The sequence below is a fragment of the Ursus arctos genome, unplaced genomic scaffold, assembly GCF_023065955.2.
Source record: "Ursus arctos isolate Adak ecotype North America unplaced genomic scaffold, UrsArc2.0 scaffold_11, whole genome shotgun sequence".
NCBI classification, from domain to species: domain Eukaryota; kingdom Metazoa; phylum Chordata; class Mammalia; order Carnivora; family Ursidae; genus Ursus; species Ursus arctos.
The window spans coordinates 5,530,714-5,553,131 of record NW_026622775.1 but is presented as its reverse complement, the minus strand read 5'-3'; the positions used below and the strand labels follow the sequence as shown (position 1 = coordinate 5,553,131).

At 39.4% G+C, this 22,418-nt stretch overlaps 1 protein-coding gene across 2 annotated transcripts in view; it reads right to left on the bottom strand.

The window, feature by feature from the left end:
• The window catches only part of EGF (epidermal growth factor), an 89,271-nt gene that overhangs the window by 23,257 nt on the left and 43,596 nt on the right, over nucleotides 1-22,418 (bottom strand). For both annotated transcript variants that reach the window (XM_026499184.4, XM_044384242.3), the window contains 9 exons: nucleotides 20,226-20,348; nucleotides 19,203-19,328; nucleotides 17,775-17,911; nucleotides 15,569-15,717; nucleotides 11,106-11,210; nucleotides 9,624-9,847; nucleotides 5,639-5,806; nucleotides 4,803-4,952; nucleotides 1,577-1,687 (listed from right to left, as the gene is read on the bottom strand). In XM_026499184.4, the coding sequence (XP_026354969.3) occupies nucleotides 1,577-1,687; nucleotides 4,803-4,952; nucleotides 5,639-5,806; nucleotides 9,624-9,847; nucleotides 11,106-11,210; nucleotides 15,569-15,717; nucleotides 17,775-17,911; nucleotides 19,203-19,328; nucleotides 20,226-20,348 (1,293 nt within the window). The remainder of the gene's footprint in view (nucleotides 1-1,576; nucleotides 1,688-4,802; nucleotides 4,953-5,638; nucleotides 5,807-9,623; nucleotides 9,848-11,105; nucleotides 11,211-15,568; nucleotides 15,718-17,774; nucleotides 17,912-19,202; nucleotides 19,329-20,225; nucleotides 20,349-22,418) is intronic.

Here is a 22,418-nt window from a genome sequence, read left to right as displayed (position 1 = left end):
AGTTTTCAAATCTGTAAAGTGATAAGTTGTGATAAGAATCAAATTAGAGGGGCACCTGTGCGGCTCAGTTAGTTAAGCTTCCGACTCTTGGGATTGATCTTGGGGTTGTGAGATTGGGCTCTGTGCTCAGCAGGGAATCTGCTTGAGATTCTCTCTCCTCTCCCTCTGCCCCTCCCCTCCCCCCTCTCTCTCTCTCAGATAAATAAAGAAATCTTAAAAAAAAAAAAGAATCAAATTAGAGGGTAAAGTACCTGGTAAACTCTAAAGCTCCATACAAATTATTATTACCAAAAATATTCACTTCTGTGTATTTTATAAAAAATCATACTGATAAGTTCTTTTTTTTTTTTTTTTTTTTGAGAGAGAGAGAGAGAGTTGAGGGGCCAAGGGAGAGGAAGAGAGAATCTTAAGCAGGCTCCACATCCATTGGGGAGCCTGATGCCGGGTTTGATCTCCCAACCCTGAGATCATGACCTGAGCTGAAATCAAGAGTTGGACACCTAACCGACTGAGCCACCCAGGCACCCCTGTACTGATAAGTTCTTATAGGGAAAGGTAAGAGGTCTCCAGGGTCTCATACACAGATAAAGTAATGTGTAGACCACCAAAGTTGGATGAGCACTTTAAGTGGATCTAAGATCTTAAGGTGGAGTTTTCAAACTTATTTTTAGCCACAGATACTTTGTTAAAATAAAATCTTTTTTTTTTTTTTAAGATTTTTTATTTATTTATTCGACAGAGATAGAGACAGCCAGCGAGAGAGGGAACACAAGCAGGGGGAGTGGGAGAGGAAGAGGCAGGCTCATAGCGGAGGAGCCTGACGTGGGGCTCGATCCCATAATGCCGGGATCACGCCCTGAGCCGAAGGCAGACGCTTAACCGCTGTGCCACCCAGGCACCCCATGTTAAAATAAAATCTTAGAAATATAAATAAATTAAATGTTTCAAAGTAGATCTGTACTGATTACAGGTAGAGAGCAGTGAAGAAGTGCTGAGGCTTGCAGAGGTTCTAGGGCTGAGTGAAGCCCAGTTTGAAAACCACTGACCTCATGAGTGAATACAGAATATAAAAGAATTAGGTTCCCTGAAGTTGTAAGATACTGAACAAATTATTTGGCATTTTGGTAATAAATGTGCAATATAGAAGAACACGATTTTAACATTTGTTGTTTGTAAACTCTAGAGCAACCAACCCATATTTGCTTATCAGTTACTATCTACTTTTCACACTAATGGAATTATAGCTAGATGGGCTAAATATCAAAATTACTAGGTATGGATGGGGACACACTCAAATCTGTTCTGTCTTATTTTTCACCTTCCTTTCCAAGTTAGATTTCTTCAAAGAAGTTTCAGTTCAAAGACTCTCAATGAGTGAAGTTCATGTCCAGTCTAATATGGAGCCATCTTCCTCAGGCACGCGGTTCAGAAAAGAAGGATCAAAGTTTGAGTCCAAAATTTGGCCTCACTAGTTTTGTGTACACTTTGCCAAAGTTAGAGAGCTAATTCAGGATTCTAACTGGTAGGATGGAAATCGCTGGAACCAAAGCTGTACTGGAGAACTCCTTAATCATACCTGATACCATGATTTCAGCCACTAGCAAATGCTGAGATTCTGTAATGTTATCTTCAAATCCTCTGTTCCTGGATAAGACGTCCAATGGTGTTACTTGATCTGCTTCATTACCTAGTGAAGGTCGAAAGATTCAGTTGATTTACCTTTTATGATCAAGAAAGTTTGATTACATTTTTATTTATGGCTGTTTGCTGGTTGTAAGTTTAGACTTACTCTTACAGGAAGAGCATTCAGGAAAACTAGCAGTGTCTTGGTGATTTAAAAAATCTTGCCTGTTACACCATACCCTCCAAACATCACTCAGTGCACTTGGTGGTTGAGGGTTGGGAGAGCCAGAGGGCAAAAAGACAGGACTCTTTGAGGTACTGGCAAAAACAACAAGAGTAGAATACCAAAATCCTTATGGACAAAACCAACTCACAATCACAGCCCACCATCACTAAGGACAAATTAATAAGATGATCTCCCGAACTTGCCTTCCATATATATTTCTTCTGCTTTAGGCTGCTTTCAATACTTATTTTGGCCTTATTTTACCTGTATTTAGAAATGTGGAAGGGTATAAACAAGCCATAATTTAACATAGGTATGGGACCTATACAATTCCTCAGTACATGGGAAAAATGATACCCTAAAATACTAAATGTGTTCTCTAAGTGTGGTCCATGGACCCCCGGGTTCCCATTGCACAGAGTCCATAAGGTCAAAAGTATTTTCACAAAATGCAAATACATGTGATATTAGACATTAGGTAAAACTGCCGGCACCTTAGCATGAATTACGGCGATGGCACCAAACTCAACTAATAGTCATGCTCTTCAGTGCACACATTCACACACACACACACACACACACACACACACACACACACACACACCCTGTCCCAGTTAAGAAGAACCATGATGAAGCAGTAAGAATTATTAATTTTAAAAAATCTCAACCATGGAATACTTGGCTCTTTAATATTCTCTGTACTGAAATGGGTAGTATGTAGAAAACACTGTGCACCTTCTGAAGTTACGATGGTCGTCTGGAGGAAAAGCACTTACATATGCTTTCAGTTGCAAACTAAAACTAGCTTCTTTTTTCACTGAACATAATTTTTACGTGAAAGGCTGACTGACGAAGTATGTCGTTAACACTTGGAAATTTGGCAAGTGTTTTCTCAAAAATGAAGTGTGTCTGTCGTTTCAAGAAAAACAACTGACATTACTTATTGCCAATGATAAATTTTCAGCTTTCAAGTGAAAAGTAGAATTCTGAAAACTTTTCTCCACTACCCTGAGCTTGACGAAAATCCCAACACTCAAAGATGTGTCTAATGAGTTTGATGGTAATAATTAATGAATGCGATTGGTATGTGGGAGTGACGCTTGGAAGATATGCACAACTCAGCCAATCCGTATTTTCAAACAACCAACATGATGCCGCAAAACCACGCATTGATAAAAGAGCCACTCAAAGTACAAGACAGACCACTGGATTTTAACGTAGCTGGTGACAAAAAGTTTATTGATGTGGCTTCAGATTCCACACAACAACTATGGTTTAAGAAACTAAGACCTGTCCAGTTCTGCCATCGTATCAACAGTGGATATACAAAAAAGTCATCTGAAAAGGCTATTAAATGATCAATCCTCTCTTTTGCAAATCCACGTCTGTGTGAGGTCAGATTTTCTTCATAGGCTTCAACTAAAACAACACAGCAACAGATGTAACATAGAAGCAGATATGAGAATCCAGCTGCCCTATATTGGGCCAGACATTCAGGATACAAATGTAGAACAGTACCATTATGCTCACTACATACTTTTGTTATAGAAAATCGTTATCTCATTTATTTCCCTGGAAAATATGTTATGCTCATACATAATGGAATATTATTGTAATTTTAATAGATATATTTTCTCAAGTTTTAGTTTTAATTTCTAATATTTTAAACATTGGTAGATATAACACACATTAACAAAAACTCTTTGGGGTTTTCAATCACGGTTAAGAGTGAAAAGGGGTCCTCGGGTAATACCTGCTGTCCGACTCTTGATTTTGACTCAGGTCATGATATCAGGGCTGTGGCCCTTAAGCCCCAGAGTCAGGCTCATGCTCAGTGGGGAGTCTGCTTGAGAACTCTCCCTCTGCCCCTCTCCCCTCGCACGTGCACTTGTGCACGCACTCTCCCTCTAAGATAAATCTTTTTTAAAAAAAGAGTGTAAAGGGGTCCTAAAACCAAAAATATTGAGAACCGTTGTTCTAAAGAAACAATAGAAAATTCTGAAAATCCAAAGTAACTGATTCTGGTCCATGGATAATCAATCCATTTGTTTGCTGTTAATCTATCACCTAACTTACACCATGCCTCCTAGATAAATGAATTTTTAAAAATCTTTAATAAAATTTAAATTCTCTTTGGTATGAAGATATCAGGAAATGAATCCAATGACTCTTTAACTGCTTGCATGCACATTCAAGGGAAGCAAATCAGCACTACCAGCTACACATCGCATTTGGTTTCTTCTTCCTTCCTCTTCCTCAAAGTTGTATTTAGTTTTTTAAACACGGATCACAAGCCTTCTCAGGCTACTTTCCCTACACTTACTTACTACCCTAAAGTTATTTATTGTAAAGGACTTTACTTTTCTTTATTAAGACCAGTTATATGGTAGGAGGATTGTATATGACTACCTCTAAATTTGAGGCCATAAAACATCTAAACAAAGTGTTTCTGAACATAAAATGCTGGCATTTTTTTTTCCAAGTTGGGGCCACTCCACTGTTAATTGAGGGCCGGAGGACTGGAGCTCTATGTTTTGAATACTATCTTTTGTTTGTTAATTTTAGAACTAGAGGAGGTCAATTGAATTCAGTCTTTAATAAGGAGTCCAAACTCATCAGAGGTGAAAAAGAAACAAAACAAAAAGACGTGGCATTCCTAAAAGCAGGGAAGATTTTGGGGGCTGGGTGCAGAGGCAGAGGGAGAGAGAATCTTTAGGCAGGCTCCACATCCAGCACAGAGCCCGATGCCGGGCTCGATTCCACAACCCTGAGATCATGCCCTGAGCTGAAATCAAGAGTCAGATGCTTAACCAACTGAGCCACGCAGGTGCCCCGAGGCAGGGAAATTTTAATAATACAAAATATTAAACATCACCAAAAGCATAGGGATTGATGCAGAACTATATTCCTGCACCAAAATAAGATAATTTAGCCACACAATTTATCATCTTACCTGCCGGTATCTGATGGCCATTCAGAGCCAGACACATTTTCCCATCTGGGGCTTTCACAAAACCTTCGCGACACAAACACTGAGCAGTTCCAAACCTCTCTTTGCAAATATGTTCACAGCCTCCATTTTGATGTAAGCAGGGCTGTGCTCCTTGTGGGGAAAGAGGTACATTCACAGATGGGCTTGGAAATCAAAAAAATGCCATTGATACAAATCACAGAGTAGAGCTTTTGGAGGGAGAAACACAGTGTGTCGAAATGGAGCCTATATCAAGAGCTGTTTCAAAGTAGTTCTAAGCCAGTTCTAAGACCAGCTCAGAATGTTACTACCTCGTGAGTATTTATTGAGTATAGCCAGTACTTTTGTTCAAGAAGCTCTTTAGGCAGATGTGATCCCTATTTCCTGACTCATAATCTAGTCAAACTGACAAGGGCAATTGAGAAGGAAGTTATTACAGGACACAGAATGACGCTACTCACCGGCACTCTGGGGGGGGGGGGTAGGGAAAGGCCCCAGAAGAGATAGAAGCTTCTACTGCAGGTGTCTAGGTTGCCCCCCTTCCCACATCCCCACCCTAAGTGCCTTGAACCCAAGAGTCCTTGAAAAGGAACAATTTAAGTAGAAACTGGTCAGGAGAAGTAAACATGAGAATGGAGAGATAAAGCCCAAATTCACTAACAGATTGTCTCAGTTTAAACCCAATCCAAATCTCAGGAAATTTTAGCATCTACCCAAATTAGTGAGAATCGCAATAAACTCCCCTCCTCCTCTCCCATCAAACAATTAGAATAGTTACAGATGCCAGCCAAAGAAACACTGTGTGATGTCCAGTGTACCTGGTTTTGCCAATGGATGAACTACAACCAGTGATGAAGGCTTCAGCATGCTGCCTCGGAGACGTACCCTATTTTTGCCAGTCCTCTTGTTCACCCTTATTACCGATGGCATAGTCCAATCCGAGAACCACACATGATCCTCAAACACAGCCACAGCAAAGGGGTGCCCTGGAAGCAGTTTAAATCCATTACATACATCTTGTCTTTGTCATGAATATTTTTTAAAGAATAAGGCTTACAACATGCTCACACAATTCCCACACTAAAGCTTTCCTTTAATATAGCTGTTAAGCAGGATACACACAGCTCCCTACACCTGCACCAAGGAGAACCCCCATGATGAGGGAACCTCATCTTAGAATGGGAGCTTGGTGGTATGAGGTCCTCGCATTGTCACTCAGCATTTGGGGAGTGGGAGAATGTGGGCTGATTGGCAGAATATTGGGAAGGAGGAGGACAGGGCAGCAATGTTTCTGTGTTCGGTGATTCTGTCACTATAGACTAAACCTTAATGAGTTATTTTACCTCTCTTTGCATTAGGTTCCTTGTCTTTTGAGTGGCAACAATATGTAATAGACTAAATTCACAGGTTGTTGTAAGATCTTCAACAATTTGAAGTAATTGAATAACAGTCTTCTTAAGTTCCCATCTCCAGCAACACAGTTCCCTGCACCCGACCCCCACCTCCTTTCCTATCTCTCCTGTTATCTAGTATTAGTGCACTGGCCTGTGCTCCTGGTCCCATTCTTTCTTCTCTCTTGTTCTGTCAGTTACACCTTTCTTTTACGTCTTCACTCTCTTCATTCTACTAGCTTTCCTCCCTTAGCTCATTTAATATCCTCATCTTCCTGGCCCCTCTAGCTTTCTTTTGTCTTTTTCCTTCCCTTCTTAGCCAAGCTGTTTAAAGGTCATTTATTATCTACTGCCTCCATTTTCGTGGCTCCTATCAACCCCTAAGTGGGCTCTTCTGACCCCACCTCACTAACCCACCTCTCCATGCCCCTGGAACTTTCCTGATAAGATATTCAAGTATATATAGTAAGCAGGGAAATGCTGTAATACACTATCTCAAGAGGCAAAAGCTAGGGAGCCCCAAATTTGGAAGCTTTAATCATGTCCAGTCGCATGTCCCAGGCCAGTTTTTTGAAAATGAGCAATGGATTTGGTGGATTCGAATGTGTCTCCCTCTTCTGGCAGAAAACTCAAATGACCTGTCCTGGTGACAATGAGTCTCCATCAGTCATTATTGACCAGGGCCATTAAGATGCATTTTAGTCTCTAGCCTCTTGTTCCCAATTAAAGCCATAAATGCAACAAGGAAATTTTTTTATATAGCTATGAGGGGTTTTTTTGTTACAGCAAAAAACATCTAACATAAAATGTATCATCTTAACCTAAGCGTACATTTTTAGTAGTGCTAAGTACATTCACTTTGTTGTACAGCCAATTTCTAGACATTTTTATCTTGCAAAACTGAAACTCTAATATCCATGAAACCACAGCTTCCCATTTCCCACCCCTCTTAGTCACTGGCAAACATCATTCTACTTTTTCTATGAATGTCACTATTCTAGATACTTCAAGTAGGTAGACTCATATGGTATGTCTTTTGTGATCGGCATATTTCATTCACCATAATGTCCCCAGGGTTCAACCATGTTGTAGCATGTGTTAAATTAGCTATGTTTTCTTTTTAATCTTTTAAAAAATTTTTTTTCTTTTTTCTAATATTGAAGTATAGTTGATGATGTGCTCGCTTTGGCAGCACATATACTGAAGTATAGTTGATGAGAATTAGCTATAGTTTTTCAACAAATACCTCACACTAGACATAATCTTCCTTATTTTTTAAATAGAAGAGCCACAGTTGAATGTTAAATGAAGAATGAATTCCTTCAGGGGCACCTGGGTGGATCAGTCAGTTATGCATCCAACTCTTGATTTCGGCTCAGGCCATGATCTCAGAGTGGTGAGATCAAGCCCTGCCTCAGGCTCCACACTGAGCCTGAAACCAGTTAAGATGTTCTCTCTTCTTCTCCCTCTGCCCCTCCCCCGTCCCTACCATGCATGCTCTCTCTCTAAAAAAAAAAAAAAAAAAAAAAAAGAATGAATGAGTCCTTGAGTCTTTACATTAAAAATCCTGAGTGAGCAGCTGAGAAGCCACCACTTACACACCAGTAGATGGCACTGTAATGATGGAAATGGTCACTTAGATATTTTCATATCAAATATTTGATAATGGCTTTTTTAAAATTAAAATTCAATTAATTAACATATAATGTATTATTTGTTTCAGGGGTACAGGTCTGTGATTCATCAGTCTTCCATAATACCCAGTGCTCATTACAACACATACCCTCCCCAAAGTCCATCGATAATGGCTTTTAATAGGAAGTTGTATTAGTCACAGATTACGGCAGCATAGAAATTGTTCACAGAGTTTCTGTTATGCTTTTTGGTTTAGCATATGCTACCTTTACATTCTGGTTATTTTCAAATCCCCTTATGCCTTCATATATCAAAGCTATAATTTCCCATTTATTCGAGTGATGCATTTTTTTTTTTTAATAATATACGCCCCTTCCCCCAGACTCCATGACCTCACGGGAACCATTTTTGTTTTACTCTCTACTGTATCTCTACTTCCCAAAATGATTCAATAAATATCTGTTAAGTGCATGGATGAATAAAGTCTATGATCTTAGATAAGCTTATGATTTATTGAAAAGTACACATTTAATTTTTAAGGGCTCTTGGAAGAAAATTTTCAATTATACTTATCATGACCTATTTAATATATAATACAAATCTAAAAATTTATCTCCTCTAAGCCAAAAAGAATGGACAAAATAAATATACAGACTATCAGTTTCTTCGTAAAAGGCATAGAGCATATGTTTTGCATCTCCTGAACCAACCAGTTTCTGAATCTCTGAAGCATCTTCAGCATCTCCCTGACTCTCATTGTGATAGTCAATCTATTACCAACTCCTCTAAATTTTTCATTCACAGATCTTTTTTTTAATACTCTAATCCTCCACTTTGAAATGGCAATGTTCTATCTCAGGCCTTCATCGACTGTTGACTGGACAACTGTTGTAGCCTCCTGACTCATTTCCTTCTCTCCAGATCTCAATCCAACCCTATACTGCTACCTAAGTGGTTATAGCGAGGCGCCAGTCTTATACACAATTCCTGCTCCAGAAAATGCGATGGCTCCTGGTACATTCAGTATCTCTCTCTCTCTCTTTTTAAAGATTTATTTATTTATGAGAAAGAGAGAGAGTGTGCACGCTCACAGGAGTGAGGGGAAGGGCAGAGGGAAAGCAGACTTCCGGCTGAGCAGGGAGCCCCACACGAGGCTCAATCTCTTTACCTGGAGGTCATGACCTGAGCTGAAACCTAGAGTTGCACGCTTAACCCACTGAGCCTCAGGCAACCCCAGTATTTCTCTTTCAACATTTAGCATAGACTACAGCATTTTAAATATATTTATGAACATACATGACACCCCATGAAAAATCTGAAAATATAATAGGAAAGAAAACTATATTTATTAATCTTTGCATATGAATGGATACTCATTAACAGCTGAAGGTGATACTATCACAGTTGTACAAATGACATTGTCTAAAACATAACAAATGACAACAACCGAATCAAGTTCTTATTCCTAAAGAGGTCTTAAAATTTTTAATATTTTCATTCTGATTTTGAGAAATCTTGGCAAAGAGAAATGATTATACAGCACTATGTTTTATCCAGTATTCCAATGCGAAGGTAACCTTTGTAGCTCAGAAGTCCCCAAAGAAGTCTGTCAGTGTGTTTGTCTCCATAACTCTTTCACCATATATGGCAGAGGGAAGGGTGTGTCTGGGAGTGAGTGTGTGTGTGTGTGTGTGTGTGTGTGTAAAAACACATTTTGTATTTAACACTTATCAACACTTAGGTCAAGATGAAGAAATCACCCATCCCAAAGCCTCACCTACATCGTTCTGGGCAAGCCTTTGGCGTTTTGAACCATCCAGATTGGCCATTTCGATCACAGACAGCTTGGCATCACACCAATACAATTTGTCAGTTAAGTAATCAATTGTTATTCCACTGGGCCAGACCAGATTGGAACTAGCTATAACCAGTCGGCCAATGCCTTGAAGAGAAGAACTTTCAATTCGTGGATTAATCCCCATATCAGTCCAGAATAATCTCCTTTAAACAAGAAAGCATACAACAAATAAAATTTGAATGAAAAAAAATTCTTCCATTCTTTCATCACTGAAAATGTCGATGTAAATCACTTTCGAATAAACTGAAGTGGTACACCAAGGAACATAGGAAGTATAGCAGTGTACGCTGGACAAATAATTCTCAATAGCAAAAATTATCTTTCCAATGTAGAGCATCCTGGGGACAGGAAATGCCAAATTAAGGCTCAGATCATTGGATAAAGAAGAAATTATTAGTTTGAAAAATTGTACTATATTACTAATTGAAAATGTGTTCAAGAGGATATTCTTAAATTAGCGTTTCATGCTGCAAAAGGCAATAAAATCTTGTTAGCCTGTCCCTCTGCTATGCATTTATAAAATTCACTATAAATGTAAAATTGCAACATAAAGGAAATAGCATATTTATCTGTTATCTAGTTTTATACAATGTACTCAGTTAGCAGTCAATTTTAAGTTCCATTAATCGGACACTGAGGCACACTTTTTGAGGTCAATATGGTTCATTGTCTTTTCTACTGGTTTGTTTAGAGATGGTTACATTCTCACTTTTTTAATCATATGGCTGGCTCCAAATCGATTACCAATTGCTGCCAGTATATTATTTCCCATAGACTATCATAAAATTCCCATTATAAATAAAATAGGGTTAGTTTTTAATCCTTGTTTTTTAACAACTAGGAAGGAGTCCATTATTCTCCTTAATTCTCTAAACCTAAACCAACATTTGTCACCAATATGTCACTAATTCACAATTAACAATATAGTCCTCTAATCTTTCATGATTTCTATTTCCACTTATCTAAATCTAGGAATGACCTATGATTCAAATTCATCTTATGTTTTTTTCTAAATAGAATTCATAAGCCAAGCAATACAAATACCATCCTTCACTCAGGAAAGCAATAATGCAGATTAAAGAAAGTAGTTTCATGGGCTTGCATCTAATTGGCTAATGAATTATAGCCCACTTCTTTTTTAAAAATTAAATTGGCTTAAAAGGAAGGTTATCTGAATAACAAAATTTTTATGTAAGAATAGAAAGTCGAAAGACATAAAAGGATGAGGAAGTCATGCTAGCTACGTCATTTCTGAAAGTTTGAACCAATCTCATGGATTTTCTTAATTTCTGATTCCACTGAACATCTGAGGTCTTAAGACAAATTTTGGAGACCAGTATATCGAACATGAACTGTCTCATAACCTCTACAGGAAAGTGCCTTATTTTCACAAATACTTACTTGGCCATTGGATGGACAGCAATTCCTCGTGGCTGAGAGATGTCCTCCTTGATGATTATTTCACGATGTTTTCCACTTAAATCACTCCCTTCAATGAAAGATTTCCTAAGATGCATGTAATATAAAGGAGCTTGTTACATCAACTTTACTTTTTAAACAAACATGCTCCTTTTCCCTGTTACTTATTGTAATGCAAAGATGAGCATTCTAAACTATCTCCATTACATGTGTGTACACACATGCACACACACTCTCAACACAAGTCAGGGCCATCACATGTACACACACACACACGTCAAGACATACACCCACGAATTTTATTTTTTTTAAATGGTCTTTTAATCAGTATCCCAATATTTATCCCACACAACTAAAATACACTGTGAAAGGATACAGTAAGAGGAGACTGTGTCAGGGGTCTGGCAGGGACAAAGTCAGAAGTGTAAATACCACCAACCCCTTTTCTTCACTGCTTCCCGGCTCCTGCTGAACCCAACGAACGCCAGAGGGGAGGAGCTATTATCTCCATGGTCACAGACCACAGGAAGGAGAGAGAGTAGGCCTCAAAGGGCCACAGAGACAGCCAGCAAAAGGATGGCAGAGGGAAGACTTCTGTTGACTTAATTTTCTTCAATATGATTCTAAGACAAACGGGAGTTCTGAAATATTATTTGCTAATCTTTACATTAAAAAAAAAATAGGGACGCCTGGGTAGCTCAGTTGGTTAGGTGTCTGCCTTCAGCTCAGGTCATGATCCCAGGGTGTTGGGATTGAGTCCTGCATCAGGCTCCTTGCTCAGTGGGAATTCCGCTTCTCTCTCTGCCTGCTGTTCCCCATGCTTGTACACTCCCCACCCCTCTCTCTGACAAATAAATAAATTTTAAATATTAACAAAAAAAAAAATAACCCTTCAAAATCTGGCAGAGGAGAAAATCCTTGTTTCCTGATTTTTCTATTTGTTAAACTGACCTTTATTATCAAATAAATATTTACTGAGCACCTACTGTGTGTTGAGATTGGCCTAAGCATTGGAGACAATAGTATCTAAACCCTGTCCTTGTCCTTACAGAGCTTAGAGTTGAGCAGGAGAGGGACAGGGAATTAGAGTCCAGAGACTATAAAGAACACAAGCGGCAGAATCAGACAGATGCCTTATTCCCGAACCCACCCCCCCCCCCCCCCCATGTACTAACCTGGGCTTCCAAGCAGCATCCAGGAGCAGGCAGAACCACAGCGGAGGGAGTAAGAAGAACGTCCCCTCCCCACCCCATGTGGTCTGCTCAGCCTGTTTCCCTGCCGCAAACTAGAAAGTATAACTATCTTTAACTTATTCAACCAACATCTGGAAAGCCCTATCTCTTGCTCTGTAGGCAATGTCCGCATAAAACAGGCCTGCCCAGAAACACAGGGCAGAACTATTCTCTCTTTCCTGTTCTACTAAACACTAAGGATCTCTGGGTGGTTTATTCGAGTGTGATTTCTAGCCACTTGGTGGGGAAGGGGCTTCATATAGTCCTCCTCGTAATTTCTATGCAAGGAGCGAGGCAAAGGCAAATTTGGCTCAGGGCCTGTGCTAGTCAAGTACACTGTGCAAACTACCAACTCAGGGCGGTGGATAATTGGAAGCCATTGGTACAACAGAGCCACTTTTAAAAGGTAATTCTATTCCCAGATGAGGTGATCCTCGGCAAGGTACTGCTGGTAGAAGGTATTTTTGATCTCAATGTGTCAAATTCACTCAATCAGAACTGTCACTGAGCCTGTCCCTTGGTGGGAGGGAAGGAATTCTGAGGCCTCCTGCTGTGACCAGGGGAGATAAAACTGTCAGTTCTGATCTCACTGTTACATCATCTCTAAACTCTTGCTGTTTTGAGCAGGAGTGAAATGATGAGAATCAAGACGGACATAAGCTCAGGATGGCTGGAATTTACTTTCACGGGTCCCCCAGGGGTTCACCCAATAATACACCTCCATTTGATTGAGCCAGAAAGCAAATCTCTAACTCCAGTGTGGGTAATGAGAAAGCAAAGACAAGCACAGACATTTGGGTGCACACGCGTTCAAGCACGACCCTTAACCTGGTGGAGTGTCTTTCTCTTTTTTTCCATGATCTAATCAGTCTCAATGCCACTGGGGTACTCCAAAATCCACCCTGTTTCCAGGGCAGGACTTGTCCACCCAGAACCCTAGTAGAGTGATTTATACCTCCCAGGAGCAAACATATATTTTTGCCCTCCTGATTCATTTTTACTGAGCAATTGACTTTAAGAATCAGGATTCTTTAATGTTAAATAATAGCATTGCCAGTGGAGTGATCAATTAGCTTCCTTCCTACAGTCAGATGTTAATTTGAATCTGTCTTTTCCTCAGCCAATATAAACTGTAAGCATCCAGTCTGGTTCTTTTAACAGGCTAAAAGTTACCATATAATCTAATATCATGAGCTTGGAATCTCAGTTATTTAAATCCAATTTCTAGCTACTATCAAGGTTTTCAAGCTATAAACTCTCATTTCCAGACAAATGAAAGGTTTTCTTTTAACAGCTGCCGTTAGAGGGAAGAGGACTTAGAAGGGCTTGTTATTACCGAAGTCAGTGAACTGGGGAAGTTGAGGTCTGATTCTCCAGGACACGGAGGTGCGTGACTATCTCCTGAAGGCATTGCCTTGCAATAGGTTCCATGAGGCCATTAATCAAACACTGTGCAAATTAAAGGTGCCACGCAAATGTGGGAAATATGAGGAGACCTGGCATCCTCAGAGAGGCCAAGAGCGGCTGACATCTGCTGTCCTGATCAACGTTTACCTTTCTGAGAACAGCCACAGATGAGCTCTGTTATTATGCGCAGCTGACATTTTAACGTCCTTTTAAGTAAGCTCAACACAGAGGAGGCTGTTATTATGATTTTTATCATTACTGCAACTGAACTTCCAGATCTACTTCTTGCTGGCTGCCTGCCATTGGGAAAGGTCCCTTATCTCTTTAATTCTCCATTTTTTCATCTTTAAATTGGGGATAAGAAAACTTAGCTTTTTGGGATTCATACTGTCATGGATATAAAGCTCTTAGCACAATGTCTGATGCATTTCAGTCATTCAATAAATAAATATCCAAAGAATAAAGGAATAAAGGCATTTTTAAGTAAACAAACAAAAATGAATGAATGAAAGAAAATGTACCTACCGTGGATATAAAAGTACCATATTATTTATAACTGTATACCACACCATACATCCGGCTCATTTTTAAAACACCATTTGTTTCCCATGGGTTATCTAGACCAAAAAATTTTTCTGGGACATAGGAAACCTACCCCCAATCTTATAAACCTGTTCCCTGGCACTTCTGCTTCTGGGCGGGGACCGCTGACTTCCTAGAGGTGAAATCCTCATTAATTTCATCTTCTTTCACTTTAATATAGTTGCACGGGTTGACTAGTGTGACACTCCATGGCTTTAAATCACGCTGAGAAAACATCCTAGAGCACAGAGGATTTCTAATACTGTCTTGTGACAGCTGCCTGTTCTCTGCGGTGAGCGGCCTCTCTCAGAAGCAAGGAGTGGGCGCTCAATAGCACACATGAGAGACGCGGCCACTTCCTTCCTCCAGCCCCCTCTCACCGCCTCTCTTCCTGGGGCTCATGCAAGTCACACACACACCAAGCACAGCTGCCCCTCTACAGCCCTGAGAGCAGCACGCCCAGAGGGCAGAAACATCAGGGCTTCTCTCTAGTTCTGTTCTTTCCCACATCAGGGAAAGCAGACCCTCTCTCCAATCTCATGAGGACTTGGCCTACAACTCTCGCGTTCAGCCTTGCTCCCTCCTTCATGCTTATTCACGGGGAGACGGCACGTGCCTTCCAGTCTGTACAAGGAGCGGGTTGGGCTGGTTGATTCCTGGAGCCTCTTCCAAAGCTCCCTCTGGGTGTGTACACCGTTCATTTGGCAATTATTTATGCACTGCCTTCTCTATACACCTCTTCTACGGATATGTAGAACAGGCATTTGTACTGGGTTTTCCTGGGTCCCTGTGCTTTAGCTCCTTGGCTAAACTGTGAGCCGACTGCAAAGAGGGACACTCCCCACGCTCCTTTGCATCTCGCATGTTACCCAGGATGGGGCCTTATCCACAGCAGAGGCTCAAGGGATGCTTACTGATTGCACTCAGACAGGCTTTGCATTTCTCTCATTACCACAGCCTGAAATGTAAAAACACATGGTACTTTCTTGGTCCTCACAATTCTCCCTTGGATACAGATCCAGTCTTGATGAAAGGAGGACCATCCTGCTTGGTAGTGTGGAGGCAGTGGAGGGGATATGGACAGCATTAGGGGCATCTTTCCTCCAGTCCCACCCAAGCGCCTAGCAATATTTTCTTAGGTTCGAAGTGGAGAATGAGGCCAGCAGTATCACCTATACCCTCTCTCCCATCCCACGTGGCTTCAAAGTGAAGGAGGAAGCATACCCTCTGTCTGTCCAGTAGAATTTACGGTCAATCCAATCGATGGCAAGACCTTCAGGCACATCTACTGCTTCCTCAATAAGCCTTTCTCGCTGGGAACCATCCATATTAGCTCTCTCTATCCACTTCAGGGCTGTATGGGCAAAGTATATCTACAAAAAAGAACATAGGCATTTCTATCTGATTTGTTTTTAAAAATTAATGTGGAATATGTACAAATACAGTTAGTAAATCTTCATATCATATAGTGTAATCATTAAGAGCTTGGCTTTGGAGATACACACACGTACACCTGAATTCCACCTTCCACCTCTGCTGCTCCCCAGATGTGTGTAAACATAAGCAAGTCCCTCCATGTCTCAGATCCTCAGTGTCCTCATTGGTTAAATGGGGATAATGATACTAAACCAAAAAGGAGATATATATAATATGTGTGTGTGTGTGTGTGTGTGTGTGTGTGTGTGTGTGTGTGTGTATCCTTGTGCCTGGCACATATTTCTATTGCTACTGGGTAATTTATTAACCTTTGATAATTGGTCAATAACAAAGCCATTGTACTTGAACTCTAATGGCTTCTACAGCCTGAAAGGGGGCAATGATGAGCAGTTTAGTGGGGGCTTCAAGCTGAGCTGTGTCTTTTGCTGTTCAGTCCACAGCACTGCACTTCACTGCAAATCTGGAGACAAAGGTTCCTCTCCTGTTCAGGCCCTTCTTTGTTTAATTGAGTTGACCAAGTCATTAAACTCAATTTTCTCAACTGAAAAAATAACAAAGTTAGACTAGATATTTGCCAAATTTTCTTTCATCTCTAATCATATTTAATTTCATTTTAATTAATCCATCTCATTCAACAGAACCTAACTTGCAGGTGCAAAGCTCTTTTTCAGTCTCCTATGCAGACTAGCAAACAGGCACAAGAATTTTGTGGGAGTGTTAAAAACTGCTGTGGGTCAGCAGACAATTTAATGACAGCATGTGTGGAATTTTAGCTGAGTAGGTATATGTACATAAACTTATAATCAATGATGAGAATGTTCATAAAATGGCAATTCATTAACTAATGGGTTATCATCTTTCTAGATAAAACAGAAAAGGTTTTATTCCATAATACAAAAATAGGTACTTCTCATATTAAAAAAACACTAAGCTAGAGCTCTTCTCAAATTCAAATGTGCACATAAATCACCTGGAAATCTTGTTAAAATGCAGATTCTGCTCCAGGGGTCAGAGGTCGAGCCTGGAAGTCTGCAATACTAACAAGCTCCGTGATATTGGTGCTGCTGGTCCAAGGACCGTACTTTGAAGGGCAAGAACATGAGAACTTGACCAGGGAAATGAAAAACAGCCACATGACTGCAAGTTCATTCTAGGTCTCTTTATTCACCTTATAAAAAGTGCTGACCGTGTAGGAAAAAAACTAGTTTGGTAATAAAAGAATCTTGAACTGATTTTTCCCCATTAATTATTTTCTTTCTATTAATATAATTCTTCCATGGAGTCTTATCGATTCAGTTCAAGGAAAAAAAAGAAGGATTTTTTTTCACTAGTGTTTAAGTATAAAACTTCGTTTGCAAAGAGTTATATTTGGCTATCAATCCAAGGCAATTAAACACAGAATCAATCTGCTTCACTCTGTCCCTTTTGACCATTTACAAGACTGCTTCAAATCAGGAAGACACAAAAATACAAAGTTTAAAATTCTAGGAATTATTGCACTATCTAGTAATAACTAAATAAGTAATTAATAACTATGTAAATTTATAACTACTGTGTGATTAAACTCTAGAAGATACCATAACATATCATTTCAAGCACATTCTAACCTAGCACAAATATAATCCACCCCAGCCTCCCACTACTTCCGCTATTGGCAAATAACTAAAAACCTATTCATGGCAGTCCTCTTGTGTGTACAGCACTGTGCTAGCCTCCCAAACTCACCTCCAAAGAGGAAACTAAATTTAAGATCCTGCTCAGTCATTCCCAATAAGATGGCTGAGTCACATTAAGGGCCAAGATAGGGTTATGAGAATAGGAGTGTCCATAAATTTCCCAAATTATGCTCCAATATCTGTATCTACATTTTTCTGCGCCTAATCATTCTGAGCTTAGCAGAGGATTTTCAAGTAGCTCAGGTCATCTGTTAGGATAAAATCCTCTACTCTGTCCTTAAAGCGTAGCCACATCTGTTCAAGCGACAAAACCGTACCTTATTTTCCACAGGGTCATGATCAAGGGCAAAAACCATTCCCATTTGCTGGCTGAGCAGGGTTCCATAATCTGTTCCATCAAAATGCATGCGTCGAATATCTTGAGAATTAGCAAACAGCAAAAATGGCTGTGGTCCTGTTAACAAAATTCAAGTATGGCTCCATTTAAAATATGCCTTGGAACCTAGTAAGTACTTCTGACTTTTCCTTTTCACTGTACCCTCTTTCTGCAGTTCTTGTCCTCTTAATTTCTCACCAGCATGGTGTAGGTTAAGGCAGGGAAGAAGATTTCCTCTATGAGGCAACATTTTACCAGAATTTCATTTTACTGGATATTCCTCTGTCTAGGTGCCTGCTTTTAAAATGCAGTTGACTTATAAAAAAAGCCAGCATTAAACAGCCAACACCATAGTTAGATGATGCAAGTCTTAGTGCCACAATCTCCTTGATTCACACATATGGAAACATATTAATATTAGCAGATTATATTAATTCATGTCCAAATAAATACCCTTCTGTGACCTGAGCACTTCTGAAAGGGAGGCATGATTATTTGAGTTAATAACAAGACCCCCGGTAATTTTCAGAGCTCAGATTACGCTATATTCACTAAGGCCCTGAGAAGTTAGGCGTAGCGGGGTCTAAGGCAGGCTCTGCAGGCTCCTCATTATGTTATCCCAGATTATAAGCATAATGAACCTAGGGAGAGATAACATCAATTTGGTATAAATCTAGGAATCCACAGCAGTTGAAGGACACAAGAGGTAGAATGTCAGAAGATGAAAAAATTATTCAAGTATTCAATGGCATATTAAATCTTGACATGAAAAGGACAGAATTTGTCAAAGTATTATGATGGTTACATTCACTGGAGAGATAAAAATCAAATCAATCAACAAATACTTATTAAACACCTCTAAACTATGAAGTCTTTTAAAACTATTCTGGTCATGGGGTGCCTGGGTGGCACAGCGGTTAAGCGTCTGCCTTCGGCTCAGAGCGTGATCCCGGCGTTATGGGATCGAGCCCCACATCAGGCTCCTCCACTGTGAGCCTGCTTCTTCCTCTCCCACTCCCCCTGCTGTGTTCCCTCTCTCGCTGGCTGTCTCTACCTCTGTTAAATAAATAAAATCTTTAAAAAACAAAAAACAAAAAACTATTCTGGTCATGATTTTCACATGCACTGGAAGGCCATACTTGGTGTTGAGGTAAATCTTTGCTGAGTGCTAATAAACTTAGAAACATTCCTCAAAAACATGTTTATTTATTTATGCAATTCTTATTTATATTTACAATGTGATTTGTTTTCTATTTCCAAAAATAAAAAACCAGAAGCCAAAAGCAATTTAACTCCCCATCTTTCTAAATAAAATGTTTTCACATAATCTTTTTGCAGAGACACACTTTCAAATATCCACAGCACTAACCTGACGCCACACAGCTTTTCTTGTCCAGTTGGAGGTCATACCCAGGAAAGCAACCACACTCCCAGGAGACAGGGCTGAGAGGGAGGCAGAGCTGGCTGCATCCACCATTATCAGGTGAGGAACAGCCTACAAAAACAAGCACTTGCTGATGATGCCATGTCATTCAAAAATATAACAATTTTTCATCAAAATACTGAGTGAACCCAGTATATGTTGGTTTTTAAAGCCATTTCCACAATCTGTATTACTGCTGCAATCAAGGTTATTTTTCAGAGCAAAATGTCACCGTATTCCATTTTCCTATAACCTCATAGCTTGAATGTTAACCCTTCACATCCCAACAGCCCCTGTCCTCCATCCGTTCTACCCCTGAGTTTGAAGACCATGTGCACTGACAGCGGCTGGAATAAGAAATATATTTTGATGAGTTTGACAGCTGGTCCAACTCTTGCTAGTGACTAATATATTTTTTTCTCACATATATTTTTGGCCTCATGATTTTTTTTTTTGCTTTCTTTATTTAAAAAAAAAAAAAGAGCCACACACAACTCTTATGCTAATTTTAAGTTATACCCAGCCCTCTATATGTTTAAGTCTCTATGAAGATAAAAGTAGAGAGGTATTTATTAGCTGCAAGGAATAGGCTAAAAACTCTGATCCATCATCTTGTTCAATGCTGGCCACAAATCCAGGAGGAAGGGCTGACTAACTTCTCCACATGAAAAAAAAAATGAGCTTAAGGGAGGGCAAGCAACTAGTCCAAAATAACCCTGCTACTAACAGGTAGTGTTACCTCAGAGCTGTCTAACTTCACAGCCCTTGCTCATAACTACCACACTATGCCATTTAAAAAGAAAAACACACACACACAAACCTGATATAAATCTACATGTTACTCTGTTGCACAAATATCTTTTAATGTGTAATGTTAGAAAGTCTTTTCTCCTTTATAAATAAGATCAATCTTTAGGTGTCACTCAGAAAATTAATGTTTTCAAACAAACAAAAAGTAAATAAACTTACCACTACATGTTTTTCCATCTGTCTCAAGCACTGAGCCTTCAGGACAGAAACATACAGGACCATCTGATGTCAGAACACAGTCATGGCTACATTTAGAAGTATTGCTTGGACAGGAAATTAATTCTAATTAATGAAGCATAAGGTCAAGATTAGTGTTAATTCAGATTTGTGGAAATTTAGCAAAATCAACTGCTAATAAAAATGTTATGCTACAAAGAGTAAGTTAAATCAAGGATCAGATATTTATGAAATGCTGTGGTAAGGGAGATGTAAAAATAAAGAAAAATTTCAAGTCTAAAAAAAGTAAAGAAAGACCTCATTTTGGAAAGTGCTTCTAGCTTTCCTCTAAGTTTCTTTTATGTCAAATAATATTTTCAAAGTTAATAGTCATCAAAATATTTTAGGTGGAACTTAGCCAAATGATTTGCAAGTTTATCTGGAAAACTAACTGTACATGTAAAAAAAAAAATTAAGAACACTGTATTAGTGTGGTTACGTGTAGGAAGAAAATGAAAGGCTCTTAACAAACATCAAAATGTATCACAAAGGATCATTAACTGAATGAGTGCGGGAATAGACAGAGTGGATAATAGAACCAGATAGAAATCTTATTTTAGAAAAGACTCAAGTATGCATAAGAATGTAGTATGCGGACTCTGGGAAACAAACTGAGGGCTTCAGAGAAGAGGAGGGTAGGGATTGGGATAGGCCAGTGATGGGTATTAAGGAGGGCACATATTGCATGGTGCACTGGGTATTATACGCAAATAATGAATCATGGAACATTGCATCAAAAACTGGGGATGTACTGTATGGTGACTAATATTACAAAATAAAAATTATTAAAAAAGAATGTAGTATGTGATAAAGGAATTTTTTTAAAGATTTATTTATTTCTTTTAGAGCGAGAGAGCATGAGCATGTGCACACATGAGTTGAGGGAAGGGCAGAGGGAGAGAATCTTCAAGTAGACTCCCCATTGACCATGGAACGTGATGCAATCCCACGACCTATGAGATCATGCATGACCTGAGCCAAAACCAAGAGTAAGATGCTTAACCAACTGAGCCACCTAGGCACCCCTGTGGTAAAAGCACTTTAAATCATTGAACATGTGAAAGATCATCCAATATGGCACAGAAATAACTGAGAGATTATTTGGGGCAAAAGTTAAATCACTACCTTACACGACACATCAAAATAAATTCCAAGTAAATCAAAGATTAAAATATAAACTATGTGTACCATAGAGGTCTTAGAAGTTTTGACAATCAAGCGAGATTATGCATCTCATGCCTAGCACATAGAGGATTTCATAACAGATTAACATCATGAAATAATTGCTGTAAACTTCCCAAATCTGGGGAATTAAACAGATATTCATATCCAGGAGATACAAAGAGCACCCAACAAAATCAACCCAAGGAAATCCAAACAAAGACACATAATAACATTATTGAACCATATTAAAAATATTAAAAACCCATGACATTTCTCTCCCCCACTCCCTGGCCCAGATACACAGACACCGGTGGGAACCAGTAGTGCCAACACTCTCCACCTAGCTTACTAACAACACACCCTGCCCCCACACTCCCCTGTGGACCCCTACTGCATCTAACCTGCCCTAGGCAAGAGTTCTCCAAGGTGGCCCCACAAGATTGGCATTATGCAAGCACACATAATAATTAAAGTGGCAAAAAGTGCTGATAAAGAGAGAATTTTAAAAGCAACAAGAGAAAAAAAAGTTACATACAAAGGAAACCCCATAAAGCTATCAGCTGATTTTTTGGCAGAAATTGTAGGCCAGAAGGGAGTGGCATGATATATTCAAAGTGCTGAAAGACTGTAACAAAAGACAAAGAAGGACTGTACATAATCATTAAGGGAACAATCCAACAAGAAGATTTAACAATTGTAAATATTTATGCACCCAACAAATACATACAGCAGCTAATAACAAACATAAGGGAAGTAATCAACTGTAATACAATAATACTGGGGAATTTTAAACAACCCATTTACGTCAATGGCTAGATCATCCAAACAGAAAATCAGCAAGGAAACAGTGGCATTGTTAACACATCAGATCAGATGGATCTGACAAATATACGCAGAAGGTTCCAACCTGAAACAGCAGAATACACATTCCTTCCAAGTGTACATGGATCATTCTCAAAAGAGATCACATGT